Source organism: Euphorbia lathyris, chromosome 4, assembly GCF_963576675.1.
Source record: "Euphorbia lathyris chromosome 4, ddEupLath1.1, whole genome shotgun sequence".
NCBI lineage: Eukaryota > Viridiplantae > Streptophyta > Magnoliopsida > Malpighiales > Euphorbiaceae > Euphorbia > Euphorbia lathyris.
Genome location: NC_088913.1, coordinates 52,322,948 through 52,340,117, shown reverse-complemented (window position 1 = coordinate 52,340,117; position 17,170 = coordinate 52,322,948). Strand labels below are relative to the sequence as shown.

At 42.6% G+C, this 17,170-nt stretch overlaps 1 protein-coding gene across 5 annotated transcripts; it reads right to left on the bottom strand.

Annotated features, from left to right (window-relative positions):
* Positions 1-13,091: 13,091 nt before the first annotated feature.
* Positions 13,092-16,502, bottom strand: LOC136227555 (anoctamin-like protein Os01g0706700). 5 transcript variants are annotated; one of them, XR_010688125.1, is made up of 6 exons: positions 16,132-16,502; positions 15,127-15,276; positions 14,949-15,059; positions 14,791-14,861; positions 14,019-14,085; positions 13,092-13,407 (listed from the first exon to the last, which is right to left on the bottom strand). XR_010688125.1 is itself a non-coding variant. In XM_066016255.1 (6 exons), exons 1-5 carry the CDS (start codon positions 16,272-16,274, stop codon positions 14,040-14,042), a joined length of 504 nt encoding a protein of 167 aa, XP_065872327.1. In that variant the 5' UTR covers positions 16,275-16,502; the 3' UTR covers positions 13,092-13,407; positions 14,019-14,039. The 5 variants fall into 5 exon arrangements, 4 of the variants coding, with proteins under 4 accessions (XP_065872327.1, XP_065872328.1, XP_065872329.1 ...); XM_066016255.1 differs by having other exon boundaries at positions 15,144-15,276; XM_066016256.1 differs by having other exon boundaries at positions 13,092-13,383; positions 15,144-15,276.
* Positions 16,503-17,170: the final 668 nt, after the last annotated feature.

The window sequence follows — 17,170 nt, the reverse complement described above, 5'->3', positions numbered from 1 at the left end:
TCAAAGTTTCATTCGGCGCTTGGGGTGTCTAATATTAAAAACCATATCTCCATTATTCTTAGTTTGGAGAAGGTTCAATATTCTACCTGGACGGAACTCTTTAAAGTTTTTGCCAAATCCCACAAAGTTCTCCACCATATCATTCCGAATGGTAAAGCCGTTGCCTCTCCCTCCGATGAGGCTGCCAAAGATCAGTGGGAAACCTTAGATGCCACGGTTCTTGGGTGGATTTATGCCACCATTACTAATGATCTGTTAGAGACGATAATTGAGCCGGATGCTACCACCATGGAGGCGTGGAATCGTTTATGTGACATCTTTCAGGACAATAAGCATTCCCGTGCAGTTTCAATTGAACAAGAGTTTTCTCATACTCTTATGGAGGATTTTTCTTCCGCCACTGCTTATTGTCAACGTTTAAAGGAATTATCGGATCAACTCCGTAATGTGGATTCCCCGGTGTCGAATGACCGACTTGTTCTTCAGATGGTTTCGGGTCTCACTGAAGCATATAATAGTATCGGCACTATTATTCGACAAAAGGATCCTCTTCCTTTATTTAATCAGGCTCGATCGATGGTTATATTGGAGGAGGCCGGTTTAGCGAAGAAGGCCGCTACTGCCTCGGCGGGGACTGTTTTGTTGGCGGCGGGATCTTCTCCATTTTCTCCTCCGTCTGCTAATCCGTTTGGGTATATGCAGCAACAATCTCGTCTGGAAAATCCATGGTACATGGACACATGCGCTACTTCACATATGACGTCTGATAAAGGTAAACTCTCGTCTATTTTTAATAAGAGCAATAATCATGGCATAATTGTTGGTAATGGACATTCAATTCCGATTCATGGACTAAGGGACACAAACTTAACTCACCCACATCCACCCTTAGCCTTGAGAAATGTTTTATATGCTCCACATATTATTAAAAATTTAGTCTTTGTTCGTAAGTTTACTTCTGACAATTCAGTATCTGTCGAATTTGACCCGTTTGGATTTTCTGTAAAGGATTTTCAGACGGGCCGGCGTATAATGAGATGTGAGAGTCAAGACGACCTTTATCCCGTCACTACCAAAGCCACCTTCCCGCCAAGTCCTCCTTCTAGTTTTGCTGTTTTAGCGCCATCCTTATGGCATGACCGCTTAGGACATCCCGGCTCTCCGGTGTTAGATGCTCTTAGACAAAAGAAATTTATTGAATGTAATCCTCTTCGTAGTAGTTCAATTTGTCGGTCTTGTCCTCTTGGAAAACATATTAAGTTGCCATTTATTTCATCCAATAATAAAACTTCTTTGCCGTTTGATATTGTTCATTGCGATTTATGGACGTCTCCTATTTTAAGTTCAATGGGGCATCGGTATTACATTGTTTTTTGGATGATTTTTCTAATTTTGTGTGGACATTTCCCTTGCATAAAAAGTCAGATGTTTTCTCTATCTTTTTACAATTTCGAGCACTAATCCGTACTCAATTTGAAAGGGAAATTAAAAATATCCAATGTGACAATGGGAGGGAGTTTGATAATAAAGCTTTTTGGGATTTTTGTAATGCTAATGGAATTTCTTTTCGTTTCTCGTGTCCTCATACTTCTTCTCAAAATGGGAAATCCGAGAGAAAACTTCGTAGGATCAATAATATTATCCGCACACTTTTAGTTCATGCTTCCATCCCATCATATTTTTGGCATCATGCACTTCAAATGGCCACTTATCTTCTCAATATTCGTCCAACTAAAAATTTAGAATTCCAATCCCCATTATGTGTGCTCTATAGGACCGATCCCGTGTATTCCCATTTGAGAGTCTTTGGGTGTTTATGTTATCCTTTATTTCCATCCACCACAATTCACAAACTCCAAGCTAGGTCCACTCCTTGTGTCTTTTTAGGCTATCCGTCTCATCACCGGGGGTATAAATGTTATGATATGGAGTATAAGAAAATAATAGTATGTCGTTGATAACATTGGGATATTATCCAAAGGATCAAAGGAGATATTCACCTAGAACGGCCACGTATTAATCGCCTGATACCGGAATGTTACGGCGTATCAAGCAAGGGGATCCGACAGGCGGATCACCAAGACTTCACCACAAGGGATCTGCGGGCGAACCTATGTGGCGAATCGCCACAACCTCTCAATCCGCTAGCGGAACAGCTGAGCCGATCCCGCAATAAAGACTATTAATAAGCTATTAATAAGCTAACGGGCATACTTAAAGGAAACCTGTAACCGCCATTAATGAAGCAATAATGGAGACTTTCTAGTTACTAATGGTTACAACTTCACCACTATATATAGCTTGCATCTCAAGCTATCAAGGTACACATTCACGCAATCCTAGAAACCCTACTTTGTCAATTCAGTTTACTCTTTCATACCTTATACTGACTTTGGCATCGGAGCTTCCCCCCGTCGAACCCAATGACGCCCCCCACAGGGACGGAAGCTAATCGGAAATTCTCCACAAGTCATCAATTGGTGCGGTGAGCGTGGATCCCTAACCAAACAAGGGTTTACTATCGTATTTTAAACACATGACGAGTGGAGAGCAAAATCCCACATCAGGGATTGAAACACCGTTGGTAACACCATCAAGTCAACTTGTAACTAGCGCTGGATGCGTTGAGATAAACACTCATGCGACGCATGATGGAAGGAGTATGTCGCCGGATACATTCATCGAAACATGTGCGGGATCCATAGGAAGAGCATTTGGCCCTGAGATGGAGAGTCGCCTAAGGTCGTTCATGATAGTTCCAGAGCTTCGGCGCATAAATCCTACATCATCTCAATGGCAACAGGCAGCTATAGGATCAAACGCCCATAGTTCTTCATTCTTCCAAGCTCAACCCACGGATTCCATGGTGACTACTACCGTAGCAGGTAATAACCCGCCACTCAATCGGCGATTATTTTCTGATGGAGCGGAGGGGAGTCGAAGGAATAACCAAACTCTCCCGGAGAGGTCAGCAGGCCATGGGCTGATTCTGGGCGGATCAGGTGTCCCAAGTCGCCCGCGATCGAATCTCCCAGAAGGCGGATCAGAAGGTCGAAGACACAAAAAACTGAGAAAGGGGAAAAGCAGGCGATCAAAATCACCTTCGCCCCCGAGACAAAGATCTTCCTTCGGGGTAGATCACCAACGTCCTCCGGTCGTAGACAGAGCAAGAGGCCAGCAGAGACACCACGTCCGGATAGGCCACCACCCCCGCCAAACCAAGGAGAGGATAGAAACACTCTTCCAGGAGACCACGGAGGTGATGATGGGCAAGCTCCTCCTGGTGGACCTGGTGGTGGAGGTGGGCGTTCGCCATCAGATCCGTCGTCCGGCTCTAGCTCCTCATCTTCTCCAAGTAGATCGCCACGTAGGGGACGCCCCAGGGCGGGTCCGAAAATTTTTGAGGTTCGCGTTAGAGTTGCGGTGCTCCGCATCAATGAAGAGAATGCCAGACATAACCCATTCGCCGGATGTACATGGGCGCAGACAACCCCGAGGCCCATGCCAGAAAGTACCGAATATTGCTCAGCCTTAACCGTGCAAGTGAGGCAGTGTTATGCCGGATGTTTATCACCACATTAGGAGGCCCCGCTTATGATTGGTTCCAATCTTTACCTCCCGGATCGATAGACAGCTGGGATCAGTTGAGTAGGGAGTTTTGCGCTAAATTTGCCGGATGTATCCCTCCAGTGGTCAAGTCACGGAAGCTTTTTGAACTAAAGCAGAAGGCGAATGAACCCCTTCGAGAATATGTAAACAATTTCAACAAATTGTGTATACGAATTGTCGATGTGGATGTCTCCATGGCGGCAGAAGCTCTAGCGAAAAACACCACGTGTAAAAGCTTACAGGAAGATTTAATTCGGAAGAAGCCCATAAATATGGCAGAATTAATTGAAAGATGCAAGGACTTCATGGAGGTAGATGACATCCGCAGAGAGTCATTGTCTCCGTCCAAAAAGGACAGAGGCGAATCTCGCCATCGAGATAAGGAGAAAGACAAGCACCAGGATTCATACTCTAGAGGTCGGCGAAGGGGCTCTAAGCATAAATCAGCATTTGTGTCGTCATTTACGCCGCTCAATGCCTCTAAAAGCGAAGTGCTAATGTGGATTGAGAACAGCCAGCACAAGCGGAGCATTTCATACCCCGAACCAAAGGGGGGGGAGTACACCAACACCGGGAAAAATCCCAAAAATTATTGCAAATATCACAGGAAGAATGGCCATGACACAGACGCATGCTGGGAGTTAGCCAGAGAGATAGAAAGGCTTATCGAAAGAGGAAAGTTGGACATGTTCATCCAAAATGATAGCAAGAAGGGAGATGGTGATAGATCCAGGGATGATCAGAAGAAGAAGGCAAAAGGGACTATCAATGTCATAGCAGGTGGACCTGGGTACCAACCTGTGTTGAAAAAGGCAAAAACCACTGCTCTGGATAGGGCATCACTTAATCGCCCTTTTGCAGATGCCGGCCCGGAGATGTCTCCTCATGCGGACGCATTGGTCATCACAATGATGGTGGAAGGCTGGGAGATGAAAAGAGTGATGATTGATACCGGAAGTTCATGCAATGTCATCACAAGAGGAGCATTCTCCAAGCTCATGGTCGACCCAATCCAAGTGGAAACCACCATAGTGGACATTCTGGGAGTAACAGGGCACACCATCCAAACAAAGGGCCAGGTAACATTAGATTGTGAGGTAGCGGATGAAGATCAAATTTGGAAAGGAGATCTGGAATTGTCCATCCTAGATGGCCAGTTAGCTTACAATATCATCCTTGGGCGACCCTTTATCTCCGAAGCTGCAACCCTTATCTCCATACACCACTTAACTCTTTACATCCCCACGGCTAAGGGAGGTGTAATGATCAGAGGAAGCCAAAAAGTGGCTCAGGAGACGTATTCGGCATCGTTAATGATTCGCCCACAGTCTAAAGATGAGGACGAGGAAGAACTTGTCACAATGGCCTTGGGTGAAACAGAGATGTACCTCATGGCGGATGAAAAACAGGTACGAATGGCTAAATGGCTAAAGGGAGAAATTAAGGAAGCTATCACCAAGGTTTTCCATGAGTCAGAAGACGTCTTTGCGTGGAAAGATGAGATTCTCCCCGGGATTAGTCCAGATGTGATCACTCACAAACTCAACATCGACAAGGACGCGGTACCGGTGGCACAAAAACGGAGAAACCATGGCCCTGAGAGGCAAAAGGTGATAGAAGAGGAGATCACCAAGCTCAAACGGGCGGATGCCATCGAAGAGGTACTTTATACACAGTGGCTGGCGAATGTAGTTCTGGTAAAGAAAGCATGCGGATCATACCGCATGTGTATTGACTTCACAGATCTCAACAAAGCTTGTCCCAAAGACAACTACCCCATGTCGTGTATTGATATCCTAGTAGATGGGACCGCAGGACACGCCATGTACTCCTTCACCGATGTGAAGTCGAGTTATCACCAGATCCCAATGGAGCCTTCGGATAAAATCAAAACTTCATTCGTGACTCACCAAGCCACCTATTGCTTCAAAGTCATGCCCTTTGGGCTTAAGAACGCGGGTGCAACCTATCAACGGATGATGAACAAAATATTCGACAAAAGCAAAGGTGATAACTTTTCTGTCTATGTGGACGATATGATCATCAAAAGTACCACTGTAGAGAAGCATGCAGATGACATAAAGGAGGTACTAGGCGTACTCCGACACCATAACATTAAATTGAACCCGGAGAAATGTACTTTTGGAGCAACATATGGAAAGTTCTTGGGGTTCATGATTAGCCAGAAGGGAGTGAGCCCAAACCCTGACAAGATCAAAGCCGTCTTGGAAATGAAAGTGCCGCAGAATATTAGGGAAGTGCAGCGTCTTAACGGGCGTATCGTAGCCTTGGGCAGGTTTATCTCATGTTCAGCCCGACGATGCCAACCCTTTTATGAAGTAATCAAGAAGCAAAAGGCGTTTGAATGGAGCGAGGATTGTGAGAAAGCCTTCCAAGGGATCAAACAGTTTCTCACGGAACCACCCCTAATAAGTCGACCCTTGAAAGGTGAGAATCTCTACATGTATGTCTCAGTTACAGATAAGGCCGTTTGTACGGTCATGATAAGGGAAGAAGAGGGCCAGAAATATCCTATCTATTACGTGAGCAAAGTATTAAAGGATGCTGAGACCCGATATTCCAAACTGGATAAAATGGCACTGGCCGTCGTCACCACATCAATATGCCTCAGGCCTTACTTTCAAGCTCATACTGTCATAGTTCGTACAAGTATACCAATGAGGAAAGTGTTGTAAAAGCCAGAAACTTCAGGAAGGTTGATGGAATGGGCAATCCGCCTGGGAGAGTTCGATGTTCGTTATGAAAGCCGATCAGCCCTGAAAAGTCAAGTCTTGGCAGACTTTGTGAATGAATTCATTGAAGAGGGAATGAATCTCCCCAAGTCCAAAGTTGAGGAATGGACGATGTACACCGATGGGGCTTCTTCGGCAGAAGGTGCAGGTATAGGCATCGTGATCAAAGGTCCCCAATATATAAAGCTACACTACGCAGCTGATAACATTGAGATATTATCCTGAGGACCAAAAGGGATATTCACCTCAAAGTACGCCACGTAGTGGTCTCCAAAAGGAAGCTGGTTGGCGGATCTCCCCGGATCAGCTCAGAGAGATCCGCTGGCGGACCTATAAGGCGAATCTCCCCATTCGCCTCTATAACGGCTGGTCGTCGACTCGGCCATAAAAGATCATTAATGAGTTATTAATTAGCTAACCCGCCAGGTTCAGAATGACCCGTAACCGCCATTAATGAAGCATTAATGGAGACTTTCTAGTTACCTGAAGGTTACAACTTCCTAGCTATATATAGCCTGATCCCCTAGGTTATCAAGGTACACACACATTCTCACGATTCTTGTCAATTCCGTTGGTTTCCTTGATCCATCTTACTGACTTTGGCATCGGAGTGTCCCCGGCCGATCCCAACGGCGCCTCACAGGGAAGTGCTCCGATCAAGGATTTTTTCTCAAGTTAACAGCAGCAAAATTGGATTTCCTCGCAACTAACAATGCAGCTGAGTATGAGGCCTTAATATTGGGACTACGCCTGCTAAAGGAAATCACTCCCGAGAGGATCGTAATCTACAGCGATTCCAAATTAATGGTCAACCAGGTGATCAAAAATTTTGAGGTCAAAGATGACATTCTTGCCAAATATGTTGAAGAGGTAAAGAAGCTGCTAAATCACCTCGAAGCCAAAGACACCAAATGGGAATTGATCCATGTACCCCGAGGATCCAACACAGAGGCTGATCACCTAGACAAAATGGATTCAAGCAAAGAGCATTGGGTGGATCTGCAATGCCCGTTTGAGGTTAAGACAGCACCGACATTCGCCTCAGAGACGGTATCCTTACTCATGTCTGTAGAGAATGATTGGAGATCACCAATCCGCCAGTATCTAACAGATGGAGCATTGCCTTTGGACAAGGAAGAGGCTCGGCGGATCGTAAGAAAGGCGGCCTATTTCTCCGTAATAAATGATTGCCTATACAGGAAGTCTTTTAACCACCCCTGGCTGAAATGCATCGTGCCAGAAGAGGGACAACAGATCCTCAAAGAGTTGCATGAAGGCGCATGTGGAGCTCATGAGGCATCTGCCTCCATTTTGAAGAAATCCAGGTTAGCAGGATTTTATTGGCCTACGACAGAACTTGATGCACAAAAGTTTGTAGAGTCTTGCCATAATTGTCAGATTCATGCAAATGAATCACACACTGCTAAACACCTTCAAAAGCCCATCATCGAAGGTCGACCCTTTGCGGTCTGGGGAATTGACATAGTTGGACCATTTCCCCCTACCAGAAGACAGAGGAAGTATGTTGTAGTGGATGTGGATCATTTCACCAAATGGGTAGAGGCTGAGGCTGTCTCCTCTATCAATGCTGAACGAATGGTGGAGTTCATCAAAGATAACATCATAGGAAGGTACGAAGTTCCTCATACGATTATTACTGACAATGGAACGCAATTCAACTGTGCAGAGTTCAAAACTTTCTGTGAAGAATTGGGCATTCTGAACAGATTCGCCTCAGTTTATTATCCTCAATAAAACGGTATGACCGAAGTTACAAATCGGACGATCGTTAAAGGAATAAAGAAAAGATTGGGAGAGCATGACAAGAAATGGGCGGATCAGTTAATGAGCGTTCTATGGGCGTATCGCACTACTCCCAGAACAGCCACGGGCGAGACACCGTTCGCCCTTTGTCACGGTGTCGAAGCTGTAATCCCAATTGAAATACAGGTCCCAAGTGACAGAGTTGCATTCTATTGCGAGGATGAAAACAGTCAAATGTTGAAAGAAAGTCTTGATCAAGTGGAGGAAAGGCGAGAAAAGGCATACGTAAGCATGGCGGCTTACAAGCAGCGGATCGCAGCTTATCATGACAAAAATGCCAAACTTGTAAATTTGAATGTGGGAGACCTCGTACTCCGCAAAGCAGAAAAAATCCAATCCAAGGAAGGGAAAGGAAAGCTGGGACTCACCTGGACAGGCCCATACAGAATAGTCGACAAGATTGGGTTCGCCACATTTAAAATTCAAGACATGGAGGGAAATACGCTGCCGCGTACATGGAATCTCCAAAATCTCCGCAAATATTTCGTCAGAAAATAGAATGTAAACAAGGTCTTGAGTACTCTTTTTCCTTTAGTGAGTTTTTTTTCCAATGAGGTTTTTCTTGATAAAGGTTTTAATGAGGCTCACATATAAGACCCGCTTGCTGTAATAAAGCGTATCACCAATCAATAAAAAGCAATTGTTCTCTTGTCAATATTCCTTTTTAAGTATTTTCTTGCAGCAATATAAATATTCCAGCCTAAAAAAGAAGGGGGGCACCCAACGCTTCCCACATAAAAAAGTAATGCTATCATGACACAGCTATTTTTTCTCCTCAAAGATAGGAGAACACTCTCATGGGCGGATCAATCCTTAAATGATCCCCATTAGAGATAGAGTTAAAACATTTCTCGGACGCGAGATCTTTACACTCTCTTACATCCTTCCCAAAGAAGGGTTCATAAGTCCTAAGGGCGGATCGATTCACCTCAAAGATAGGAAGCAAATCGATCCCCTAAGGCAGCTTAACATCCTCTAAAGGAATAAAACAGCTTCCAACCTTCACAAAGGTTCACACAATGAAGTATGGCTGGCCACCTACTTCAAATCAATCCTAAAGCCTATAAATTTACTTGCACAAAGCATAAAGTAAACACAAATACGTTATAGCAAGGATTAAAAATTGTACTTAGTTTTACAAAACTAAACATTAACAGGAGCATCCTCCTTAGCATCGTTTACATTAGATGCGCCCTCCAAAGGGGCTTCCTTCTCTACAGAAACAATTTCTCCTTGAGGAGTGGTACCATCGGTTATCAGCTCCACATTCTGGTCATCCGCCTTCGGAGGCACTTTATCGAGGACCTCTGGCTCAAGATCGATAAGGGGTTTGCTTTCGTCGACAGATCCATTCATCACCTTGCGAATGTAATCACGGATGTAGTCCTTGACCTCCGGGATTTTGCAATACTTGAGGACCACATCCACATCGGGAACCACGAACTCAGGATCTGTAAAATCAATCTCGGGATACGCCAGTTGGACATACGCCATGATCCACTCGCCATAGTAATAAGCTCGCTCCCCGGCCAGGATCTCCGTGTCCTCCAAAATAGCTTCATGTTCTTTCGCATCCGCATCAATTTGCTTCTTCAAATTGAGGATCTCCTCATCTTTTAGGGCAAGTGCAGACGCAGCGTCCGCCTTGGCCGCGGCAACCTCCTTCTCCAACCTTTCTATAGTGGCCTTATCCGCCACTCCATGAAGGAGCTCCGCTTCCATAGCACGCATACGGGTGTATACCTATCAATACAAAGGCCCATTTAAGCGAAAGAACCACAGCAAAAACTCCCTTCAAAGGAAGATCATTATTTCGTCGAAAAATGCAAAAGGATAAAAGGAACTTACCGTAAGAAGCTCAGTTTTTCCCATCTGAACATGGGCTGATCCCGAGATCAGGTTTTGACTCCTCCGCACCTCGCCTAACTGACCAAGAGCTTCATCCAGGTCATTGATGACAGATTCATTCCTCAAGGATCCATCATCACCATATTTGGCGGACCAGTAACCGCCCAGGTCAGGCTTCACCATCTGCACAAAGATTGGAAGGTCAAAACTTAGATTCACAAAACGGGAAAAAGAAACACTAAAGCAACTTACTTGTTCCTTCTCCACAGTGGGTATCGCGGCTCTCATGGCATCTGCCATAAACTTTCGTCCGCCGGATACTGCAGGCTTCTTCTTCTTCTGCAGAGGAAGATCAGCCATTGTATCAGCGAGACGCTTTCCTGCGCCTTTCTGGGGATCCCCTGCCTGCTCTTTCTTTCGAGCCGCCTCCTCCTTCTGTTTCTTGCGCATCTCTACAAGAGCGTGACTGGCCTTAGACAAACCCTTGACAAAAGAACCGTAAAATAATCAAGGTTCAAGGAAAAACAAAGTTACCTTCCTCAAGTTGTGTAAACTTCACATAAGTGATCTCGTTCCCTTCCCGGCGGATCAAAGGGATGCCATTCATCATGAAGTCCAAGGCATCGGCGTATGTCCAAGCCTCCACCTTGACACTTTTCATGACATTCGCCACTTGCTCATCACTGTCTATCAATATTCGCATGTCTCCAGCCATATGCAAAGGCCTGGCACCCCAAACCGACGGAAAGCCTAGAGATTCGCCCTCCTTTATCTTTACATAGAAGAAATTTTCATCCCAAAGGTGGACATTGGACATCTTGCCGCTAAACGGCGAATAGGTTCCAAACTTAGCAAAAGTGTAAAAAGACTCGGCTTTTCGTTTCGTCGGTTTGTGAAGAGTTCGGAAGACACGAGGGTTACAAACTACCCCTAAATTTGAAGCCAAGTAACAATCCAGAGCTACATCTAACCAGCCATTTGGATGCAGCTGGCTGACAGTGATGTCAAAGTAAGCTAGGATGTTCGCCATCATCTTAGGAAGAGGAAGCCTGAACCCTCTTTCTACGTGACAACTATATACAGATAAATACCCCGTTGGCGGACAGGCAGGTCGCTGATGAGCTTCCGCCAACATAGTCTCATACTCCTTTATCCAAGGAAAACGATCCGCCAGACGCGCTAGATCCGCGGCGCTCATACGAGAGGAAGTGGACTCTGCACGAGGTGCCTTTTTCCTAGACGGGGCTGAAGAAGATGCCTCCATCCCCGAAAACCACCTAGAATCTATCGTCGGAGCAAGACGAGCAACGGCGACGGGACGGTTCCGAATCCTACCGGAACGAGTTCGACCTCTATTACACGCCGAGTTACGCAACTCAGCTAAATCACAACTAACTGTACCTTCGGAAGAATCAGAATTCTCCAAAGAGGAGGAAGTCCAGCTAACTACGGTTTCGGAAGAAGTGGTCAAATTAAAAAGTTCACAAGTAGACCCAAAAGATGAAGAAGAACTCCTAAACATTCAGCAATCAAAGCAAAAATTCACTTACATGAGAGTTAAAAGCTTTGAAAGATTCCGAATTCTGGAAAGGCTCTATGCAAAAGAACTCGATGAAAATGGGAGAAGAATGCAAATGCAATGGAAAAAGAAGGAGAGCAAGGAAGAAGACGATTTTTCTCCCCTCGGGCGATGCGCCCATGACATGTGTCACCCATCGATTGGCATCGAACAGAGTGACCATTAATGCAAGTCATCATGACGGCGCACGAAGAAGTTCAAAAGCCCTAAAGGACTTTAAAGGAACTTTAGGGGGGCTTCTGATAACATTGGGATATTATCCAAAGGATCAAAGGAGATATTCACCTAGAACGGCCACGTATTAATCGCCTGATACCGGAATGTTACGACGTATCAAGCAAGGGGATCTGACAGGCGGATCACCAAGACTTCACCAAAAGGGATCCGCGGGCGAACCTATGTGGCGAATCGCCACAACCTCTCAATCCGCCAGCAGAACAGCTGAGCCGATCCCGCAATAAAGACTATTAATAAGCTATTAATAAGCTAATAAGCATACTTAAAGGAAACTTGTAACCGCCATTAATGAAGCATTAATGGAGACTTTCTATTTACTAATGGTTACAACTTCACCACTATATATAGCTTGCATCTCAAGCTATCAAGGTACACATTCACGCAATCCTAGAAACCCTACTTTGTCAATTCAGTTTACTCTTTCATACCTTATACTGACTTTGGCATCGGAGCTTCCCCCCGTCGAACCCTACGACGCCCCCCACAAGGACGGAAGCTAATCGGAAATTCTCCACAAGTCATCAGTCGTCATGTGATCTTTGATGAAACTCAATTTCCTTTCGCCATTATTCCTCCACCCACTGTGTCTAGTTATGATTTTTTGGATCATGGACTTACACCCTATGTGCAATTTCATCTCACTAACACTAGTACAGAAATGCTTACTTGTGTCGCACTTTTTCAGGTTGTTGTGTCGCACTTTTGTGCGACACAACAGGGGTGCGACCAAGAACTTTGCATCGCTCTTGAGAGCGACACAATTTACTCATCTGTTGTGTCGTTTGCCACACGCGCGCGACACAACATATGACAATTCTTGTGACGCGCTCCAAGAGTGTGCGACACAAGCTCCTCGGTTAATCTGATACGCTTTGTATCACTCCTTCACCACGCGCGACACAAAATATTGATTTTTTTTTATTTTACAAAATTTTCCAGCATCCAGCATAAAATTTTTATAATCAAAATTTACTTGATTCTACATGATATTATAGAACATACACAATAAAATTATAAGTTCACAACTTAATTTCTTCAAGAAATAGTTATATATAACAATTAATTCAACTTATCATATTCAAGTTTTTAACATTTTTACAGCTGCAGGTTACTGCTGTAATACTGTAATTTTAACGGTAAACGAGATTAGTTACCCTAGGTCGTTTATCGTAATCGAGATTGATCCTATTGTATTACTAAAATTAAATGCAAAATCAATAAAAATGTACACAAATAAAGGGTAATTAATTAACCTGCTATATATATACAAGCTTTGCTTCAATATTCACAAATTCACAGTATTTTCAAGTAATAACCTGCTGTATATTACTGAAATTAAATACGAACACAAAAAAAACTGATATATACTCATTACTACTCTATCATAATCTCTACAACATAATCTCTACAACAGGATATTAAACATAAGTGGAATGTTGAAATACAGTCATTCAGATTCAACTTTGAGAATGCATTTGCCCATTGATCATCAACAGCCCTATTCTGTCCTCTTTCAGTAGCAAACTCATTTACCTATTGATCAGGTCCATGAGAAACCTAATAAGCACATCATTGGATGAAATAAATTTTTAAATAAGAAAACAGGTTTATCAAGCAAATTATATATAGAAAGACTTGTAGCACATCCATAGAAGTTTCCCCCCAACAATTATATCATCTAACTAAAAGTAAGAGAAACAGTATATGAAAACAAGTAATCTCAGGGACATAATTGTTATGCTCTGTTCAAGGAAATAGGGACATAATTGTTATGCTCTGTTCAAGGAAATACATAAGCGCTATTATGACCTTTACAGGGACATAACATGCAAAGCAAATGGCATTGCCTAAATTGCCACCATATATTTCTTACAACACGAAAACATGCAAGAAATAAAAGGTTAAACAATGAAATTAAAGTAAGCATGCTCAACGGAGAAGTGATCTTCACTCCCACTCAAAACGAGCATAATCACAAGAATGGCCCTAGTTTCACAAAAGCATTAAAGGCACTTCTCGTATCTCATTCGACCCTCTCTATAAGATAAACATTAAAGGCACTTCTTGTATCTTAAGCGTAAACAATTCAATACATTCTCAAAAAGTAGCAGGACACACACAAAAAAAAGAAACAAATAAAACAAGCAAGGAAAAGAAGAAGCCAGTACCTCTCTTCTGCACTAGAACATTCAGAAGTGGATTAGGCTGCTTAGATTGAGAATTCGACAGCCCAACCTGTAATCAAATTTAAATGGAGAAATTCTAATCATTTTCTATATTTCCATAGTATTCTTCTGAAAATGTAAGATTACCTGATCCCAGATATGGTAATGGGAACCCAAGAACAAAAACTAAAGACAGAAGTGCACATCCAATTTACTTTAGCAAAGAACAACTATTGAGATGCAATTGCCATATGTCATTAAAAGGACGGGTGAGTATGTAAATTAACATGAGTTCATTGAGTGTAGAGCATATTCATAATAGTCAAACAATTTTATTACACTTGAGATAAGCAAAGATAGTCTAGAAATAGAAAAGCATGAAACAATTAGTGTTGCACTAATGAACTCAAGGATTGCTAGTGTTTCACTGATCCCAAAAAGCCTCATGTTCCCTACTTCTAAATCGAGGATCTAAGTTGTAAACAGGTCTCACTTCAACTAAGCTATATGTTCAAGAAAAGGAATATAATCACTGGGTCATCCAGTTCTCCAGTATCCTCCTCATAACAGGAAGGAAGGAATATATGTTCAAGAAAAGGAATGAATTCCATGGGAACATCTGAACTCGAAATGTGCAGTTGACAGAAGAATACTCACTTCTTGGTCGATATCAATTGAAAGAATGTAAACAATTACAACTATATTCTTAATTTAAAACAAAGTTAAACTGAATTCCACACGTTTAGGAGATAGAAGATTCATGAAAAGTGCCTACCTCACAGCCCTAAATTTTTTGTAGCTGTACTTGAGATAAGGTAGTGATTTCTCTAACAGGTTTTCCAACACCTTGAAGACATTTCTTATATCAAAACCCAATCATCAAAATAATTATAAAGAATTCATGATATAATAAAGAGAACTAATCACAATTACCTGACAAACTATCAGACGCTGAATTAAAACCTGGCGAAGTGACATGAAGTTCCGATGAAGTGCATGATAGAATACTCCTATATATGATTGCATAGAATAAAGGCCAAACACCTGCAACGTAAAGAAAATCCTTGATTGGAAGCTCACCCAAGAGAGGAAGATAACCAAATGGATTTACCAGTTTGCACCCATTACTTTGTAGACTAAGCTGTCAGCCTGATATTCTGTGTTTTCATTATTTTCATGTTGTATGAGCTTCATTGATATCTTGCCTCCAATCTTCTTAAAATACTGAATGACAACAAGATAAATTACAGTCAACCCATACCTGAAAACCAGAAATTTAAGTTATGTTACCAAAACAAGAAATTCCATGCCATAAATCAATGCTCATAAGACACCAATTTTAAGTTTCTACAAGCAAACTGAACACCATCAGAAATCAAAATTCTTGTGCCAGTTATTGACAGTAATATATACCAAATGTGCAATATGTTTGGTTAAGATAAGGGAAGTCAGACATTAAAGGGCAGGGACAAAATTTCTAGTGAGTTCAATCTATAGTCTTAAACCAACAAGCATACACCCACCTCTGAGTATAGTAATGAAAAAGACAATCAAAAAACCAAAAGAAAATCATTTTCTTTGGAGCAGAAAATGTAGTGGAAGAGAAAAGAGTAGCCAGGTTTATTGCATAAGGTAAAAAGCATTTAAGAAATTACAAATTCAGATATTAGTTTCTGAATGTTGTAATGCGGTAAACAAGAGTTTTTATATGCATATGAGAGAAATAGAACATATATGACATTTACTGCGTAAGTATAATCTCCTAAAGCATGCATTAAGAAATCAATGTGGTTAGGTGCTAACTACATTTAACAAAGGAGGAAACGACACCATCCACTGCATAATCTTCTTTCTGTTGTTCTTCCGCAACAGCATGTATCAAAACAGACTCATTTCTCTCTATTGATCTCTACTGAAAAAAAACTATTCGAGATGCAGTCCCTAATCGCTGCAATTACCCAATTCGAATGAAAAAGAACCAACAAAAGAAACCAAAGTAAGTACATGGAAGATACAGAGAAGAACACCACATCTAGCACAAATCAAGCTAACTCAAAGATCGGACATATCCATCTCTCAACTAAGCTAGAATATACAGGCAATTACCCAGACCTACCCTTTTCTTTTACCTCTGCGTGTTAGGAAGAAAATCGATCGGACCTCGAGATGGCCTGAAAATGCCTCCACGAAAAGCCGAGAACGGTCCGTTAGAACCTCCAAAAACCCAAATCGGAGTAAAATAAACTCCGAAAAACCCATCTCAGGTTAGGAAAAATAGAGTCTTATCTTCGTGAACCCGTAAAAAGGGACGAACGAAACAGAGACCAAGAGAGAGAGAGAGAGAGAGCGTGCGAAGGAAAGAGAGAGAGAGGGGAGAGAAAAAGGCGGCCGGAAAAAGGCAGGGGACTTCCCGAAGCCATGGACGAGAGCTTGAAAGCTCGATGTTGAAGGATGAAAAGGAAGAGAATAGTCTGTAAAGAAAGAGGAGGCTGCCAAATGATCCCTAACCTAATTGACAATATATAATAGGCTTTTTATTCTTTTAACCCCCCTTATTTTGTTTATTCAGGTTTAGTCCCTGCTAATCCAATTTTTGTTCAAATCGACCCCTTCTCGTTCTATAATTTAGTCCCCCATTGATTTATATACTTACGAATATGAACATGTTTACTTTGTCTCCCGTCAATTAGAAACCTCCATGTTTTAATCATGTACCTAATTATTTGAATTAAGCTTTCCAAATAGTAGTTCGTATTAGTTGTGTCGCACTTTTAAAAAGGAGCGACACAAAGATAATACATTCCTTGTGTCGCTTTTATAAAACGTGCGACACAAAGATAACACACTCCTTGTGTCGCTTTGGTAAAAGAGCGTCACAAGCTTGTTCTTGTGTCGCACCGTAAGACATGCGATACAAGAAGTAACTCATTTGTGACGCACGCTCTTCAAGCATGACACAAGTGATAACACGGAATACTTAGTTGTGTCGCGTTTATAGAACGTGCGACACTAGTTACTCTGTTGTGTCGCTTTATCTTCAAGCGCGACACAAGAGGTGCGACACAAGTGAGCATTTTTGTACTAGTGTAATGGGCCTCCTCTTGACACCCCGCCGGTTTCTACCCCAACCCGAGCTCAAAACAGTCCTTTTATTA